This window comes from Gymnoscopelus braueri, assembly GCF_963280865.1.
Source record: "Gymnoscopelus braueri genome assembly, chromosome: 20".
NCBI classification, from domain to species: Eukaryota; Metazoa; Chordata; class Actinopteri; order Myctophiformes; family Myctophidae; genus Gymnoscopelus; species Gymnoscopelus braueri.
This window is the reverse complement of record NC_137622.1, coordinates 41953557-41973495: the sequence shown is the minus strand read 5'-3', so window position 1 is coordinate 41973495 and position 19939 is coordinate 41953557. Positions and strand designations below refer to the sequence as shown.

General features: G+C 43.3%; 2 protein-coding genes across 2 annotated transcripts in view; one reads left to right on the top strand and one right to left on the bottom strand.

The window, feature by feature from the left end:
- gpr174 (G protein-coupled receptor 174) overlaps nucleotides 1–12110 on the top strand; it is a 99678-nt gene extending 87568 nt beyond the window's left edge. Inside the window, exon 9 of the transcript XR_013932199.1 lies at nucleotides 12017–12110. The gene's annotated coding sequence lies outside the window, so the exon portion shown is untranslated. The remainder of the gene's footprint in view (nucleotides 1–12016) is intronic.
- LOC308075714 (solute carrier family 22 member 4-like) lies at nucleotides 6777–19304 on the bottom strand (the record flags this gene model as incomplete). The annotated part of the gene is made up of 15 exons (XM_080415661.1): nucleotides 6777–6951; nucleotides 7930–8065; nucleotides 8623–8805; nucleotides 9934–10148; nucleotides 10631–10734; nucleotides 12476–12617; nucleotides 13482–13653; nucleotides 13988–14142; nucleotides 14260–14264; nucleotides 14798–14887; nucleotides 15317–15456; nucleotides 16068–16072; nucleotides 17151–17254; nucleotides 17596–17698; nucleotides 19015–19304. 15 exons carry the CDS (start codon nucleotides 19302–19304, stop codon nucleotides 6777–6779), a joined length of 2019 nt encoding a protein of 672 aa, XP_080271787.1.
- Nucleotides 19305–19939: the final 635 nt, after the last annotated feature.

The window sequence follows — 19939 nt, the reverse complement described above, 5'->3', positions numbered from 1 at the left end:
ACATAGGCTATTTTAACAGTTTAGTACTTTTACTTTTGGTACTTTAAGTACATGTCCAATACTTTTGTACTTTTACTCAACATTCTGCATACAGGCCTTTTAACAGAGTATTTTTATATTGTGGTATTGCTACGTTTACTTAAGTAAAATATCTGAGTACCACCACCGCTATTCCTTGTGACTTTTATGCATTATTATCATCTTGGACATTTGACCAGATATGTATGTGCAGTGTTACTACAGGCGTGACTTAAATTCACTGAAACGTACACCACCGAGTGACTAATCTCTCCTCTGACGTTATGTAAGAATAAACACGTGCGGCAGCATTTTGTATCAGCTGCAGGCGAGAGAGAGGAAGGCTTGCCCAATGACTAATGACGACATAGAGTGATCGAGGCGAGTTGTAATAAAAGCATCACCCTTTAAAAGTTACTAAAATATAAAAAGGACTTGACCTTATAGATAAAAGCCGCAATTGGGAGGAGGCAGATTTTTATAACAGCATGTATTCGCTTTTCCAATTTAAAATCATAGGAAGGTGATAGAGTGGGTCTGGGGATCTTAGTACAATGTGTTAAATTTGAATCCAGCATAGAAAAAAACTTTTCTGTGATTTTCATCCTCCCAAAACAAGATCCCCAGAACAGAGTTGTACAGTAGGTTAGTAAGTCCATGGTTTATAAAGTACGAACATTTTCTTACTGACTGGATCATTTCTCATTTATTTAACATGTCTGTCAAAAACAGGAGTTTTATACAGTTCTTCACAGTATTTCAGTTTACAGTTTTTTTTTAATATGTATTTTTTATGTCTTTGTTATAGCTTTTGTATTTCAGTGTCAGGTGAGATCTAACAGGAAGAGAATGACATGGGACAAGTCTGTCCAAAAATAATGGTAATATTCCTTTAAACGGAAGACACGTGGAATATAGACTGATAATCAGTGGTGCAGTGGTGATTTTATCTGTGGTGGTACGCTATTTTAATGACGACACGCGCACGTCGCTCAGACCTACACTACAGGATTTAGCAGGTCACTCAATGGACCATTGATACGCATTCAGGGTCATTCCTATATGTTAATTCAGGCTGTTGACACCCGGCAGTCGGCAGCTTTGGTAAGTTTAGTTTAGAGGTGTGAACTTAAGGGTTGTTCTTGATCGATGCATGTGCGTGCGTGTGCTCCTGCTCAAAGGTCTAGCCGTACGCCGTGGTACAGCGTGCAATGAGCACTGCTGATAATCTATGTAGATTTGAAGATCAAATAAAAGGTTCCATGTGTACTGTAACTGTTTTACTGTTGTATCCTCTTTAGATCATCAATGCTGAACAGTGTTGTCAACAACCAGTGTCCACAGCAGAATTACTCCACCAAAAGTACGTGACAGTTGACCCTGAAGACAGCCATGATGCTACAGAGAGGAAGCTGGCATTGTTTCCCCTTCTTCTGTCTGTTGTTCACGCTTTATCTTAGTCCTATACTGGCTTACTTCCTGAAAAACTGCAATATTCTTTACTCTGACAATGTCACTGCTGGTGTTTCAGTGGATTGTAAAAATGGTCACCTCCTTAGCGTACCAGACGACATTCCCAGAGAGGTTATATCATTAACACTTGAAGCTAATGACATCCAAAAGGTCAACGGGACAGATTTTCACAATCTGCTTAATCTCACAGATTTGAACCTGAGTTATAATCCAATAACTCATGTAGATGACGGTGCTTTTGTCCATTTGGTGCAACTTAAAGTGCTCAATATGAACTGCAACAAACTAACAACACTGACGGACAATATGTTTCAGGGACTGTCTAACCTCTTGATACTGAGCTTGGATGGAAACAATATCACATCCATCAATCCTGCTGCCCTCCAGTCACTCACCAGCTTACAGAAACTAAGTCTGACGTCCAACCAGATACATCAAATGACAGATATCATCACCATCTTACAGCTACCACGCTTACAGAGGCTGAACATCTCAATTTACGAATTAGAGTCTTTCCAGTCAAAAGATCTGCCATTAAACGTGTCCTCTGAGCTCAGGATGTTGAGAGTTGATTCAAGATCGATAAAGAAGTTTAGCATCACAACAGCTGTGTTTCCACACCTTGAGGAAATCGACTTGTTACAATGTTGTAATGATTCTGGATGGGAGTGGGACATACCAGACAAGTATTTCCTCAGGAATATAACTACCGTGTATTTGGGGGGTCATTACTTGTCTAATAACTCCATCAGAAATTCTCTAGAGAGCCTTGATTCACTAGAGTGTCTACAGTTGTCTGCTGTGAACAAGTGGATACTAGACAGAGGTCTCTTAAATATTGCCTGCAAAATACCCACACTGAGGACACTCACCCTACAGGATAACCACATAGCCAACATAAGAGAAAAACTGTCAAATTGTAGTCAACTAACCTACCTTGACCTATTAGGTAATGACCTGACTGAACTGTCTAAGGATTCCATACAACAAATGAATCAGCTGAGTCACCTGGACCTCGCCTGTAACCAACTTTCCAAAGTGCCAGACGTTGTTAATTATCTCCCCATGCTTCAAAACCTAAGCCTGCATCACAATGGTATTCATAATTTAAGCTGCTCAGACTTCTTAAATTCAACAAGACTCACACAACTTAATCTAGATGCCAACCTTATCATTGAACTCAAACCGTGTGTTTTTCAACACCTCAATGAGTTAAAGGTTCTAACTATGAGTGGCAATCGCATATGGATGTTCGGTGATGCATTCAAGATTGGTCTACAGAAACTAGAATTCTTGGATTTCCGTCTGAATCAAATTTCAGTCCTCGGGAAGGGGGATTTTACGAATCTGATATCGCTCAAACACTTAGAGCTGGAATCAGATGCACTGTACGAGTGGGACAGCTCTGCTGTAGAAGGACTGGATGAACTTGAAACTCTTAGTCTAAGTTTTAATTTTGTTGACACCAGAATTATATCGTTGTATTTACCATCACTGAAGAACCTGAAGAGCCTTAAAATACAATGCAATGAGCAATTATTTACTCCTAACATATCAAACATCACGTTTAAAAACATACCGAACCTAGAAGCTCTCGATCTCTCCAACAATAAACTTAAGTCCCTGGACTTCCTGGCACAAGTCAACCTGACTCGACTCTCTCGGCTGGACCTGAAACAGAACGAGTTGACGGTGATCAATGTCTCTGTGTTCAGTTTTCTCCCTGCTCTCAAATATGTTAATATGGATCAAAACCCTTTCACTTGTGATTGCTCTAACTATTACTTTCAGCAGTGGATGCAGAACAACAACCAAACGCAGGTAGTTGACGCTCACCGCTACACTTGTGGCTTTCCTCTCGATAAAAAGGGAACCAGGTTTCTGGACTTTGACTATCATTCCTGTTGGGTGGACACTAGCTTCATCTGCTTCCTTTCCTCCACTTGTGTGATTGTGCTAACTCTGCTAACATGCTTCGCCTACCACTTCCTGAGGTCACATCTTCTCTATGGCTACTACCTCTTCCTGGCCTTCCTTTATGATGCCAAGGAAAGAAAGAGGGGGTCTCCTCAGCGCTATGATGCCTTCATCTCCTACAACGTTCACGATGAGCTCTGGGTGTGCAGAGAAATGCTTCCAGTGCTGGAGGGAGAGCAGGGCTGGAGACTCTGTCTGCACCACCGAGACTTCCTACCAGGTAGGCTACCTCTTCTCTGTTTCTCGCTTATACTGTATGTATATGACTTTATCCATCTATCTATCTATCTATCTATCTATCTATCTATCTATCTATCTATCTATCTATCTATCTATCTATCTATCTATCTATCTATCTATCTATCTATCTATCTATCTATCCATCCATCCATCCCAATAGTTTTCAATGTGGTGTGCAATGTTGGTATGTTTTGTTTCCAGGTGCACCCATCATAGAGAACATTACAGATGCCATCTATGGCAGCAGAAAGACCATCTGTGTGATCAGCCGTCATTACCTGGAGAGTGAATGGTGCTCTAGAGAGATCCAGATGGCCAGGTGAGGGCGCCATTTCTCAGATGTGTCACTGCAAAGGCCAGATTTACATTGTGTACACGGAAGGATAATAATGCTGGCAATCTGTACGGAACATTATCTGTCAGGCCATGTTCCTTTTATGCCCATATCTGGAGATCCCTGATGTCATCAGTGTATGGCCATTTATGGCATGCCCCCCTTTGTACCCATATATGGAGCTAACTGAATAGTTTGCTGATGCCATGATGACACATTTAGGTTAGACAACACACTCCATATTTGGGCGTAGCTGCATTGGGAACTCCTTATATGGTTATGGCTGAGTCATGGTGACATGAGTAGAGGTCCACCGGCTGGCCGGCCCGCCTCCGTATCGGCCTTTTTAAATTCTAAAACGTTTATTAATAATAACAAAACGTTTACACGTATAAGGTCACGTATCATAGTTCATAATTGGTCACTCACCTTCCTCAGGATCACATAGGGTACTATAATTACCATAGTTCTAACATATTATTAGGCTTTTTAGAATGCGTCATAATCATTAATCACCTTTAGAATGCATTATAACAGTCACTATCATAGTAAGTCATTATAAGTCATGATCATAGTAGGATGAAGTAAAGTGGAAAAAATAGCATTAAATCCAAGCAAGAAATACAAACAGAATGTTTCTGCCTAGACCTCCAAGAATGTCACAACTTCATTAAAGGACCCAATAACCACTTATGGAGATTCATAATCACATATTATAATGCATTCTAAAGTCATTGTAATGTATTACAACTATGATAATTCAATACACTCTGATCCTTGCAAAACAAAGTGTCCATGCAGCAATTGTAATTATTATACTACTTGACCTCATGATGAGTCAATATAAAACGCTTTGGGCTTCATAGAAAGTGTCACCCAATTGTTTCTACTCTGCCCCTCCTCTCCTGTGTGCAGCTACCGTCTGTTTGATGAACAGAAGGACGTATTGATCCTGGTGTTTCTGGAGGACATTCCAGTCCACCAGTTGTCTCCCTACTATCACATGAGGAGGCTGGTGAAGAGACACACCTACCTGAGCTGGTCCCAGGCTGGACAGCACCCTGGACTGTTCTGGCAGAACCTACGCAGAGCTCTGGACACACCTCACACTGACCTGGGTTTGAATGAATCATCCATTTCATGTTGACCCATTTAGACCAGGAAATAATCTGTGTAACCACTTAGTAACCATTAGTTACTGTATGTACTGTATACTTGGCTATTCAAAAACAGCAGATACAAGCTCATCACATGTAGCTTTGAGCTTGCAGATCTGCTAATTTTTTTTAAATCGCGAAAATCTGTGAAAATCTTTTAATATGTATTTTTAAAGCGAACATTCTAAATTCAAATCTTTGCTTCTGGCGGGTTCCTGGAACAACATATTTTGAGATGGGGGTCCGCGGCCAGATCATATCATTTTGGGGGTCCTTGAAGTTTGAAAACGAAAATCTGTTAGGATTTAGAAGACATTTGTAGAATCCCCCAGAAGCAAAGATTTGAGTTACAAATGTTCGGCTTTAAAAAATATCTATATATTCAAAGATTTTTCTTTTTTTTTTAAAGCCAAAGAAATCTAAAGTGACACAGATGCGTTCCCGTATTGAACGGGTTAATGTGTACATAAGGCACTCGGGTGGCTCAGTGGTAAAGTACCTGCCCACCACCACCACGGTGTCTGGGAGACACCGTGGTGGAGCCTGTCAGCGAGGAGTGTTGGGCGGGAGGAGTAGGACGGATGCTCTACGTCCTCCCGGTGGAGGCTCCTCACTGGCAGGTGAGTCAGTAGGATACGACAGCAGTGACACAGAAATGTGTGCGAGGGGGAATCAATTGGCATATAATAAATGAATTGGGGAGAAATAGGGCAACAACAAAAAAAAGAAGAAAAAACTAATACAGTACATTGACAATGGCTATAGTTCTGATGAAAACTGTTTTGGGATCATTCTATTCAATCCCCCTTAAACACATTAAATTCAACAAATTCAGTATCAACTTTGAGCACTTCTTAAGACACACCTCTTTAGTACATTTTTATTTTATAAATGTTGTTTTCAAATCAACCACACAGTCACCTCTCACTGAGGTTCTAGTCTCCCTAACTTCATATTTAAATTCATGGCTTTCTTCATCGCTCATTACCATATTAATCACCTTTGATAATATAGTCTACTGATCCTAAAATCTATCATTTGCTCATTGGAAGCATTCTCATAATTTGTTTGTATTTTACTATGTTACTGATCATGTTTGCTCCTTTACTATTAACACACATTTTATTATTATGTGTATTTGTTTGGTAATTATTGTCCTTGCTGAAATAGATTCACACTTTTAGTTTTTAATTGATCACTTTTGATTTGAGTACTGTGATGATTTATATTGATTTGCTCATTGTATGATTCATTGATAAAATCATTATTGATTGCATTTGAATTATTGGATTTATTTATTTATTTATAGCCGATATGAAAGCTTGTAGATCTGCTATTTTCACTATTATTGATATCTTTGGTGTAATTTGTACTTTTTAACACGTAAGTATTTTTTTAAACAAGTACTCCAGTACTTTAACTCAAGTACTATTTGTAATAACACAGAGAGCAACTTTCACTTAGTGGAGTAATATTTGACCAGAAGTATCTGTACTTTGACTAAGCCAGTTGAAAAAAAAACTATGTCTGGAAGTCCTGCCCTATAGACACTTTGGGCTGTAGTTGTTTTCCTAGCTTTATCCTGGTGAGATAATCTGGGTCTGGGTCTGGGAAGGACGTTCTCCTGGAGAGAGGATATGGGTCTGGGTCTGGGTCTGGGAAGCTCCACAGGAGTTGTTCTGTGCCGTTAAGGCAGACTGGTCCTTCTGGAGCTCAGCCGGGCCACTGTGTCTCTGAAATAGTTTGGACAGCCTGACAGACACAAAAGAAGCACGAATTAACAACTGATTACTCGTGTTTCTTAGCAGAAAGTCTGGGGGAAAAAAGCTAAATCATAAAGTTCTACCTTAAATACACCTGATTCAAATATGGAGACTAAAGAATGCTCAGACCATAAAAAAGAGGAGCTGGTAAAGAAGGAAAGGAAAAAACTAAAACTAAAACTGCACTTTCTAAACTGCCCTGGTTACTAAAAGTGTCAATTCTACTGAAGTAAAGGGGAACGGTACAGATAAACACTATGTTTGAATCACGATTCAACTAAATAAAATACAAAAAAATGTTTTGCTTAAAGATGTTATTACATCTGGTTCCATCAGGTTTCTGATAGGGAAATGTGAAGTGTCATTGAGGAAGTTCCTTTGTTCACTCAGGTGTGACAACAATGTTATCTGACTGTTCCTTCTTTACTCAGGAGGTAGATTTGCTGTAGATTCAGCTGTAGTTCCTTCTTTACCAGAGAGAGTGGCAAACCGGAAGGTTCCCCGTTTGATCCCTGTGGGCTCCCCCAGAGTTAGTGTGGAAGTGTCCTTGAGCAAGACACTGAACCCCTAATCGCTCCCGATGAGCAGGCTGGTGCCTTGCATGGTTTCCTCCGCTGTGTGTGTGTGTGTGTGTGTGTGTGTGTGTGTGTGTGTGTGTGTGTGTGTGTGTGTGTGTGTGTGTGTGTGTGTGTGTGTGTGTGTGTGTGTGTGTGTGTGTGTGTGTGTAAATGTGAGTGTGAATGGATGAATGTAATGCACATTGTAAAGCGCCTTGGATAAAGGCACTAAATAAATGCACCATTTACCATTTGACTCAAGGTGACATGCCATGGAATCCCCACTCTAGAATGGTACCATAGTGACAGCCATTGTACCGCGTGCGTGCGTGCGTGCGTGCGTGCGTGCGTGCGTGCGTGCGTGCGTGCGTGTGTGCGTGCGTGCGTGCGTGCGGTAAAAAAGAACCTACCCAACCAGTGGCTTGGTGTGGGAGATGAGGTCTGGCAGCTCCTGGTCTTTGGTTTCGGGCAGCAACAGGCTGAGGAGGCCGGCCAGGACAGAGGCTCCGCCCATCAGGATGTAGGGGAGGAACTTGTTATACGTTCCTATAGAACCAGAGGAAAGGAATTAAGGATGTCCATCATCTGTAGTGTTTGTCACGGACTACACGTGGGCCCACCCTACAAGATACTCATTACACAGACTTAAGGTGGTATGGGATCCAGCCTGCTTCACTACATTCGGCGTATTTCTTTTTCTCACTTGGTTTCTCAGTCTGGAAAGGCTCCTATTTGACTGGTTTTGCAGAACTACACTGGAACTACATATGTTACGTAGGCAACGTCGTTGCTGATTGGATGTTGTTCAAACGAATTACGAATCACAACGATCACACTGGTGTTTTTGTCCCGCCCCCCGCACCACAGACCAATCAGAAGCCACGGCTCGTTTTCAGCCGTATGGCATGTCCCACCTCCCTTGGAGATAGGAGGCTTTTCCAGACTGAGAAACCAAGTGAGAAAAAAAAAATACGCCGAACGTAGTGAAGCAGGCTGGATCCCAGGCTATAAAGGTGGGCCCACATTATAGTTTTTTTTGGTGTACACACACACACACACACACACACACACACACACACACACACACACACACACGCGCTCACCGATGTAAGCGATGTATGGTGCCAGGCTGCTGCCGATGCGAGAGGCCATGGACAGGGTTCCCAGAGCCATGTTTCTGACCACAGTGGGGAACAGCTCCAGGGTGTAGAGGTACAGGAAGGAGAACGCTCCTGTCACCAACATCTTCCCCAACATCACCAGCACCACGGTGACCACAGACACATCTGGAGGAGAAAAAAACATCTAAACATCTTCCCCAACACCACCAGCACCACGGTGACCACAGACACATAGTAGACGCAAAGGTTTTTCCTTGGCCTCTAGAGAGTGTGCATACAAAGTTTTACACATATCTGTGCAGTTATAGGCAAAAACACAAATCGGCCTGTTATAGCGCCACCATGAGGCTGATTTTTTAAAAATTTCAAGTGGCATTTCTTCTTTGGCCTAGTGGGAATGTGTGTGCAACGGAAATTGCATGCTGTGTTCATGATTTGAGGCATTTTGTTCAAAACGGAGCACTCCTGCAAACTTTGGAAGGCAATTTTTGTCAATCAGGATGGAATATGAAAAATCTGAAAGACCCGTTTTGTTTAATGACTATAGAGATACTGCGTACCGTGATTTGCGTGATGTTTGGACAAAATCTGTAGGAGTACTGTCAAGAAATGTGTTTTGCACAAATCGGCCTCCTGGTGGCGCTATAACAGGCCCATGTGAAAGATTTGGGGCAGAGGTTCTGCACTGGCATCCAGGGAGTGTGTGTGCTGTGCACAGTTTTGCTGCGAGCAAGCCAACGGTGCCGGAGATTAGCTGTACACAGACAGACAGCATGACACACGCACGCACGGACGGACGGACGGACGGACGGACGGACGGACGGACGGACGGACGGACGGACGGACGGACAGGGGTAAAACATACTCTCTCACCATGCCTTTCGGCCTGGCGGAAACAATCAGCAGGAATTTGATAGTTTTATTAAAAAAACTAACAGTACTGGGTTTGGTGATGTTCCAGCTTTGTTTGCGTTCGTTTACGGGCTAAAAGACTGACTTTGAGAGCTGTTTCACCGTACAATGTAAGTCAATGAGGAGAACATTTTTAATTATCAATTTCGAATCAATGGAGCAATTATTTTTGATTTCTTGTCCACCTTTGGAGTTACATCATGGCAAGGTAACTACAAAACCCAAACCTCTACCAAAGTGGTGTTGCCCTTTAAGTACAGTACTAGTTACTTTTCACCACTGGATGTGTGTGTGTGTGTGTGTGTGTGTGTGTGTGTGTGTGTGTGTGTGTGTGTGTGTGTGTGTGTGTGTGTGTGTGTGTGTGCGCGTGTGCGTGTGTACCATCAGGGATGAGCTTGAGCAGCAGCAGCAGCAGTCCACTGAGCAGCAGACTGAAGGGCAGCGGGGAGCGGCGCGGGGCGTAGAGGATCACAAACCACATGACGCCGTAACTGACAAACTCTGTGGCCCCGGAGACCAGACAGTTGATGTAGGGGTCTCCATCCATGTTGGGCGTGTTTAGAGAGATCCCATAGTACGTCATGCAGATCACAATCCTACAAGATGGAGGGAGAGAGGGAAGTATAGGTGACAGGGCTGTGTTAGCCATTGGGCCGCTGCGGCCCAGGGGCGCTTGGCTCTCAGGGGTCCTTGGCTCTCAGGGGTCCTTCGGGGGAACTGGGCCGCGACGGCCATCGACAATTTACTAAAATGAAATGTATAGGTTAATCAAATATCAAATGTGTGGGACTGATTCTCGCTGGGTTTGAGGCCCTGACAAGGGGGCTCCTGGGGCCCTTCTATGTATGATGGAATATGATTAAGGATTTTCATATACATACACACCATACCTGTAACCTTCAATAGTCCCCCCCCCCCCCCAAAAAAAAAACGTTTTTGCCAAAAAAAACAAGACAAATCTATTTCCAAATTTTCCCAGGGGGGTGTGTGGGTGGGTGGGTGGGTGGGTGTGTGTGTGTGTGTGTGTGTGTGTGTGTGTGTGTGTGTGTGTGTGTGTGTGGGGGTGGGGGGTGTGTACCACAGTATGATGTTGATGAGCATCATGTTTCTGATGTTGGTGGTTCTGACCAAGTCCAACCAGGAGTACCGATGCTGGCTATCTGCAGGACCAGGCCCCACCTCCTATACACACACACACACACACACACACGCACACACACACACACACACACACACACACACACACACACACACACACACACACACACGCACACACACACACACACACACATACGTTTGTGTTACTATACTTGGATACAGTAGATATCCATCCTCAACATTTTAGGGCCGATGTAATTTTTTTGGTCAAATTTGACTATATTTGTGGAGACATGTGGCCCTCACAAGTATAGTAATGCAAGTTCACACACACACACACACACACACACACACACACACACACACACACACACACACACACACACACACACACACACACACACACACACACACACACACACACACACACACACACACACAGGTGCCGTCCCTCCAGCCCGCAGGGTTACGCGCAGTGACAAGTATCACCCTCCTCCTCCCCGCCTGGCTTCCCTCCCCCGAACCCACAACCTCCTTGGTGGTGGTGGAGGCATGCAGGCACTTTACTGCTGTGCCACCCGAGTGTCGAAGACCATGCATTCTTATGCAAAGGGTTAAAATGTAAGTTAGACAGCATGTTATTTAGATTGATGGCATTCTATAGTTTCTATAGTTTCATATACATTATTATTATTATTTAGACTGAGGCTAGGTTCGTGGTTTACCTGTGATCCTATAGTTTACTGAGACACTACACTGTCTCTCTGCCTTTTATGTGTGTGTTTACCTTGCTTGTTGTAAAACTTCACCTTGCTTATCGTAAACATTGTAATTGTAATTGCTTATTGTAAAAATTGTAATTGTAATTACTTATTGTAACAATTTAAATGGACTGGTCCTGTGTTCTAAACAGCGTCTCGGCTGAGGAAACCTGGTCAAGTTTCAAAACTGCATTTGTGTCTGTACTTGATAGCATAGCACCCACACAAGTGGTGAGGGTCAAAGAACACACAGAACCTTGGATGAAGGGAGACATTTTGAATGCCATCAAACTCAGAAACAAAAGCTACTCTGCGTACAGGAAAAACAAAGATGAGCAGAAAACATAATGTAGTAATCAACATGATGAAAAATGACAAAAGGTGTCCCTCCTCACGGCCACACACTGTCTCTGCATCATGTCTGTAGGACCGACCTCTGGACGGATTGGAACTAGTGTTGACTATGACGAAAAATGTTGGTCGACTACCTTTTTTCACTGACGAAAACTAAATAAAAACGTAAAAAAAACTAAGCTACGATGACTAGAAAAGACTAAATATATTGACAATATCGTCAACAAATAAAAACTAGACTAAAATGTTAGTGAGGGATCTAGTGGAGAAGAGATCCAGTAGAACTAAAAGACAAGTCATTTTATGTTTGGTTGCGCTCGGGTGTTGCGCTCTGAAAATAGCAGATCTACAAGATCACAGCGCGTCGCTGTGCGACGCGTTGTGAGCTTGTAGATCTGCTATTTTTTAGCATGCAACCAAGTGTAAAATCAGCCATTACGAAGCCATCAAGGCACCGCCAAAATACATTTTAGCCGACTAAATCAACTGTAGATTTAGTCTATAATATTTTGATATTTAGTCGACTAAAAAGACAAAAACTAAAACATTTCAGATTACTAAAATATGGCTAAAACTAAATGGAATTTTATTCAAAAGACTATGACTAAAACTGTCAAAATCAACACTGATTGGAACTCCGTTGAGCTCCCAATGGTTGAACTTCAACACTGTGTGTGTGTGTGAGTGTGTGTGAGTGTGTGTGTGTGTACCTGGATTAGACGGACTTGTTCCACTTTGAAGATGACCTCGGGTGCCATGACTCCATTCTTCTTGGCTGCAGCCCTGAGAATAAGCTCCGCCTCCCTGATGCGGCCCTGAGCCAATAGCCAGCGAGGAGACTCTGGGATGTACCTAGCCATTGGACAGGACACTGTTTGAACATGCTTCAGAGTGGCCACGGGTTTATGTCATAAGCATACTTTTTACAAGCATACACATTTTGTATGTGAGTCCGCAGCCAAATGCATATTAATTTGGTCAAAGAGGAAACAGTCAAACTGAGAAAAACTGTTGTAATGAACACAAATAAATGTCTTATTATCCCTGGACTCGAGTCCAGGGTGACCTGTGCCTGAGACCTAACCCCACATACTGTGTTTACCGGGGTCCCCCAGGGCTCTGTGTTTGGTCATACTCATTTTGTCCATCTACGCCAAATCTATGGCAACGCAGTCTGACAACGCATCGTGGGTGCGGCACGTTGTGAGTGTGTCGTCGGCTATTATTGGCGCTCCGGTGTCTTACTTGGGTCTTGAAAGATGGAGGGAGGTAGGACATGAGCTTAGTTTATATTTATATTTTCTTTAAAGTAACGTTAGCGACACAATTTTTTTTAAAACGTAACTAAGTAACCGAGTACTCAAATTGCTAAACTAACGTGTTATGTTACTAGTTACTCAAAAAAAGTAATCCCAATACAGGTACAGTAGCAGTGTTACTTTTAACAGGGTACCCCCAACACTGTTTGTAAAGTTGTATGGAAAAGATGAATAATAATTCATCAACCTTATGTCTGGAAGAACAGGACACTTAATATTATTAGAAATACATTGTTTTGTTATAAATATCCACAAGCTGACAAACTAGGCATGGCTTATGTTCTGGACACTTTACGTGTAGAGATCCGTATACATTCTACCCGGAAATATCAGTTAGTTTACAAATATTCAAGCATTGTGATATGGTCTGTACAAATCAGTTGATTGTCATGCTTACCACCACAGAGGTATGCAGAGCAGGCCAGGCAGGGACAGAGCCAGTAGCAGCCATCTCCAGCTCCTGATGTAAAAGGCAAACAGAGGCAGGATGGTGTAGCCCAGAGCGCTGCCGTAAGGCATTCCAATCGCCCCGAATAAGATCCTCGCTTTGCTTGTCAGCAGCTCAAAACCTAGGCAAGACAAGGCACTTTTATACCTCCCTCCAGTGGTGGAAAAAGTACTCAAATGTTTTACTTAAGTAAAAGTATCAGTAGCCTACTGCTATGTAGAAGTACTCTGTTACAAGTAAAAGTCCGGAATAAAACGTGTACTTGAGTCAAAGTACAGAAGTATTGGTATCAAAATGTACTTAAAGTACCAAAAGTAAAAGTACTAAATGTTTGAAAATAGCAGATCCAAGCTCACAACGCGTCGCGATGCGACGTGTTGTGAGCTTGTAGATCTGCGTAACTAAGTAAGACCAGGTTGAGAACCGCTGGTCTACACAGAAGTGTGTCAGTATACCCAGTATGAAGCCACAGCAGTACTTGGCGATGCCTCCCATGGCGACGATGAAGTACAGCACACAGAACATCTCCCAGCTGCTGGAGAACGTCTGGAGCACACTGGACACTGTCTGGATCGCCATGGAGACGAAGAATATGACACGCCTTCCATACCTATATATGGACACAAAGAAGATGACACGCCTACCATACCTATATATGGGCACACAGAAGATGACACGCCTACCATACCTACTGTATATATGGACACAAAGAAGATGACACGCCTACCATACCTATATATGGACACAAAGAAGATGAGCTAGGGGAAGTGAATTCTCTCCATCAGGCTACAGCGACATCTAACAGTGAAACGTGACTTCCTTGCGCTCTGCGGTGCATTTTGGGTTCAGAGTCTTGAGGGGAAAAAATTGCACACACTCTGAGTCAAAATGGCGACGTCCCTGGGAGCTAACACATACAACAGACAGAACTGGGAAGACGCAGACTTTCCTATTCTGTGCCAGACATGTTTAGGAGAAAATCCTTACATCCGTATGACCAAGGAGAAGTATGGGAAAGAATGCAAGATATGCGCTCGTCCGTTCACAGTATTCCGTTGGTGTCCTGGAACTCGCATGCGTTTCAAGAAGACAGAGGTTTGCCAGACCTGCAGTAAGATGAAGAATGTCTGCCAGACATGCTTGCTTGACCTGGAATATGGTTTACGTATCCAGGTGCGAGACACTGGGCTGTCTGTCAAGGATGATGTTCCCAAGTCAGATGTGAACAAGGAGTACTACACACAGAATATGGAGAGGGAGATTGCCGGCTCTGATGGGACGAGGCCCGCGGGTCTCTTGGGTAAGGCTCCCAGCTCCAGTGACATGTTATTGAAACTGGCCCGCACCACGCCGTACTACAAGAGGAACCGGCCACACATCTGCTCATTTTGGGTGAAGGGAGAGTGTAAGAGAGGAGAGGAGTGCCCCTACAGGCATGAGAAGCCCACAGATCCAGATGACCCGCTGGCTGACCAGAACATCAAGGACCGTTATTATGGCATCAATGACCCAGTAGCCGACAAGCTGCTGAAGAGAGCCTCCACAATGCCTCGTTTAGACCCACCAGAGGACAAGACCATCAGTACCCTCTACATCGGTGGGCCGGGAGACACCGTTACAGATGCAGACCTGAAGAACCATTTCTACCAGTTTGGGGAGATTCGCACCATTACCATAGTCCAGAGACAGCAGTGTGCTTTCATCCAGTTTGCTACAAGACAGTCTGCTGAGATGGCTGCTGAGAAGTGCTTCAACAAGCTTATCATTAATGGACGAAGACTCACCGTTAAATGGGGCAGGTCCCAGGCAGCGAGAGGCAAGGAGGCCATTAAGGAAGGGGTCAGTGAAATGGGCACCAGGCTTGACCCGGTTCCTGGACTGCCTGGAGCTCTACCTCCACCACCAGCTCTTGACGAAGAGACTCCTGCCAATAGTGGCTAGGGTCAAATTACACTGTGATTTAGATGTCATTCCTGTACTTGGCCTCACCAATGTCAAAGTGAGGTGCTGTTCTTCAATTCAATCTTGAGTTGCGGATGGGGTTAAAACCCATATGATATATTTGATAGAAATGCATTGCATAAGAAACAACATTGCCTTTGAAAAGGTAAAATTAGATCTGTACTTCCTTCTGTGTGCAGAAGGGACTGAACAAGCACCAGCTATATCTGGAAAAAGATGACGGCCTATAACTCAGCTAAACATACCTAGAGCATAAGTCCTCTGCCTGGTTTATGTGGTCAGGTGTTCAATTAAGATGATTCCTATGGGTTTTAAAAAGGGCTCCCATAGTTGGTGCCATTGCACATTCTTCATTAAGATCACAGTGCATACTTTAGATCGAACGTGTTTGTCATTGTGCGATTATGTTTAGGCATTGATTTTCTATTTTTTTTTGATGAAATGTTAATATTCCACCAAGTATATTTTCTTTTATTGTAAGGTTTTCTTTGTATAATGTCCACTTTTTGTCATTAAAAAAGATGACACGCCTACCATACCTATATATGGACACAAAGAAGATGACACGCCTACCATACCTATATATGGACACAAAGAAGATGACACGCCTACAACCACTCTCACGTTGTAAACTACACCTCACAGTCCCCTGTGGTCGTAAACTACACCTCACAATCCTCTCTGGTTGTAAACTACACCTCACAATCCTCTCTGGTTGTAAACTACACCTCACAATCCTCTGTGGTTGTAAACTACACCTCACAATCCCCTGTGGTTGTGGCTCTTGTGCCGACGCCCCTGTCAAACTTCCATAGGAGGCGGCCATAGACCATGTAGTGTTTCATACAGACCATAGACCATGTAGTGTTTCATACAGGCCATAGACCATGTAGTGTTTCATACAGGCCATAGACCATGTAGTGTTTCATACAGGCCATAGACCATGTAGTGTTTCATACAGACCATAGACCATGTAGTGTTTCATACAGGCCATAGACCATGTAGTGTTTCATACAGACCATAGACCATGTAGTGTTTCATACAGGCCATAGACCATGTAGTGTTTCATACAGACCATAGACCATGTAGTGTTTCATACAGACCATAGACCATGTAGTGTTTCATACAGGCCATAGACCATGTAGTGTTTCATACAGACCATAGACCATGTAGTGTTTCATACAGACCATAGACCATGTAGTGTTTTATACAGGCCATAGACCATGCAGTGTTTCATACAGACCATAGATAGACCATGTAGTGTTTTATACAGACTTAGACCATGTAGTATTTCATACAGGCCATAGACCATGTAGTGTTTTATACAGACCATAGACCATGTAATGTTTTATACAGCGCACATGCTTGTTTAAAAACCTTGAGGTTATCAAAGATGTCCCGTCTAACATACCTACAGTACACACACAACAACAGACACATAGGCCTGTATTGGCCTGTATGGCCTGTATAGGCCTGTATTGCCATGTACTGGAACTAGAGTATACAGACAGACAGACAGACAGACAGACAGACAGACAGACAGACAGACAGACAGACAGACAGACAGACAGACAGACAGACAGACAGACAGACAGACAGACAGACAGACAGACAGACAGACAGACAGACAGACAGACAGACAGACAGACAGGTTACCGGTCAGAGAAGTATCCAGAAACAAACGATCCACACAGAAATCCCAGGAATAAGACGGTCATGGTGAACGGTGCCTTCCAGCCATCGTCACACACCAGAGACCACTACACACACAAATACACACTTACATAAACACCAGAGACCACTACACAGTACACACAAATACACACTTACATAAACACCAGAGACCACTACACACACTTCCACTACACACACACACACACACACACACACACACACACACACACACACACACACACACACACACACACACACACACACACACACACACACACACACACACACACACACACACACTTATACCATGATTATATTTATTTTTCCCAAAAATCTAAGATTTTCCAAAAACATTTTCAACATCAATAGTAGTGAAACTAGCAGATCTACAAGCTTGTAGAAATAGGGCCACTGCTTGACCTCTGACCTCAGTGACGATGGTGGAGGAGTATCTCTCTGATCCAAACACCCAGCCGTCAACACAGCCCTCTGTCTGGTTGCTATAGAAACCACCTGCTATTTGTTTGTACCTGGAACGTAAACACAATGGTTGCTATAGAAACCACCTGCTGCTTGTTTGTACCTGGAACGTAAACACAATGGTTGCTATAGAAACCACCTGCTGCTTGTTTGTACCTGGAACGTAAACACAATGGTTGCTATAGAAACAAGAAACCTTGTATGTCCAGAACCATTACTTATTTATTATTATTTAAAAAACACTATGTCGTCGCTGTCAGGCAGAAACTAGTGTTGTTATGTTTGCGAGCGATTCTTTTCACTTTTTGGTGAACGGGGACAAACTCAGTCACTTCCTCAAAAGTAATGTTTACTCGTGGTTCCTTGAGGGGGTTCCAAATGCCCCCTTACGGGTGTGTAACTCTGAGCGTGTACAAATGGAACCTTACGGGTCCATTTGTGCACTCTCAGAGTTATGGGGGTCCTTGAAATACTTTTTTTTGTTTGAGAACCACTGTGCTACACTAAATGAAACAGAGCCTTCATTTGAATCATTGGTAACACCTGAGGAAGAGGCCCAATTTCTCTCCAGTATGGCTGCTGTACATAGAGCCTATTGGTCCTCACTAACATAGATACAGAAACCTAGATACCTCATTGGCCGCTGCAGTTCATTGGAGCGACCTGTATCCGCGGCCGCCATATTCGGGAAGGCACGCTGCCACTCAAAGTGACTACTGGCCAATCACAGCGCATCTTTTCCGGGACTTGTCAAAATCCAGTTGTATAAAATTATCCCGTTAACTAGATTTCGGCCAAGTCCCGGAAAAGGCGTGCTGTGATTGGCCAGTTCAATGACAACGTTTTCCTCTGGCGATAGGATTGCTCTGTGTCTCAGAGGAGGGCTGTGGACACTTCAGAAGCTCTGTGTCTCAGAGGAGGGCTGTGGACACTTCAGAGGCCTTTACCCATTGAAACCGGGAAAGCATTTGCGTCATTTGAGATTTTAGTGTTGGCTATTAAACAAATAGCAGATATACAAGCTCACAGCGTGTCACTTCGTGCCACGAGCTTGTACATCTGCTATTTTTTAACATTTTTGAAAAATCTTAGAAAAATGTGGATAATATATATATATATTTTTTTTACACATATCCTCTCTTCCCTGGGGGTCCCTGGCACAAAACATTTTCAGATGGAGGGGGGGGGGGGGGGGGTCCCCTGCCAAATACATATGAATTTGGGGGTCCTTGGCACGAAAACGTTGACAACTACTGAGTTAGAAGGCATTCTTTTGTAGAATCGGCCTCATCAGGTCTTAATGGGTTTTAACCATAGATAGACTGTAAAGGTTACCTTCCGTACATTGAAACGTATGACTTTTTACCTGGAGCAGCGGCTGAGGATGAGCTCCCCTTTCACCTCCTCCAGGGGGATGGAGTGGTTGAGGTCCAGGCTGAAGGAGGGAGAGGAGGAGGAGGAGGAGGAGGAGGAGGCGTTGGAGGAGGGGGAGTCCAGGGCAGGGAGGTGACAGCGGTGAGGAGGGATGTCCACCAGGAACACCATGGCTATCCCCAGGTAGCCGTTACTGATGACACACAGGCTGAGTAGGACGAACACCGTCTTCTCAAACGCCCCCCAGTGGCCCAGGAAGGACACGGCATCCTCGTAGTCCATCATGTATTTATTTATTTATTCAGGGAAGGCCAATTGAGATCGAACTCTCTTGTCCAACGACGTCCTGAATGCAGCAAATATATATAACACTATATTAATTAAACAGATACAAATTACAAAAGATTACAAACATGTGAGATTTCATAAAGGTACAAGTTTACACATATAGGTTGCATATCATTTATATTATTTACATACATATAGAATTGCTCCATATGGATTGTAATATGCTTTTAAGTACTGTAGGCTAGTTAGTGTTTTTATAGCGACCTGGGTATCTATGTATGTATTGTGACTGTATATTGTCTTTTAACCACTGCACAAACGACATTCCGAAAGGAAAATAAAGTACTTTGAAGTTGAAGTACAGACAGATTTCAAAGTGTTATTGGCAAGCTGTTTAGAACGATCGAGTTTAATAAAGAGCTGGAGAGACGGGGAGACCCCTAGTTACTGAACAAACACTCAATGGGCTAAATATGCACTATAGACAGATATATATATCTAGAGTATCTCGTAGTAGCCGAACACACATTCACTCGAAAACACCCCCCCACACACACACACACACACACACACACACACACACACACACACACACACACACACACACACACACACACACACACACACAC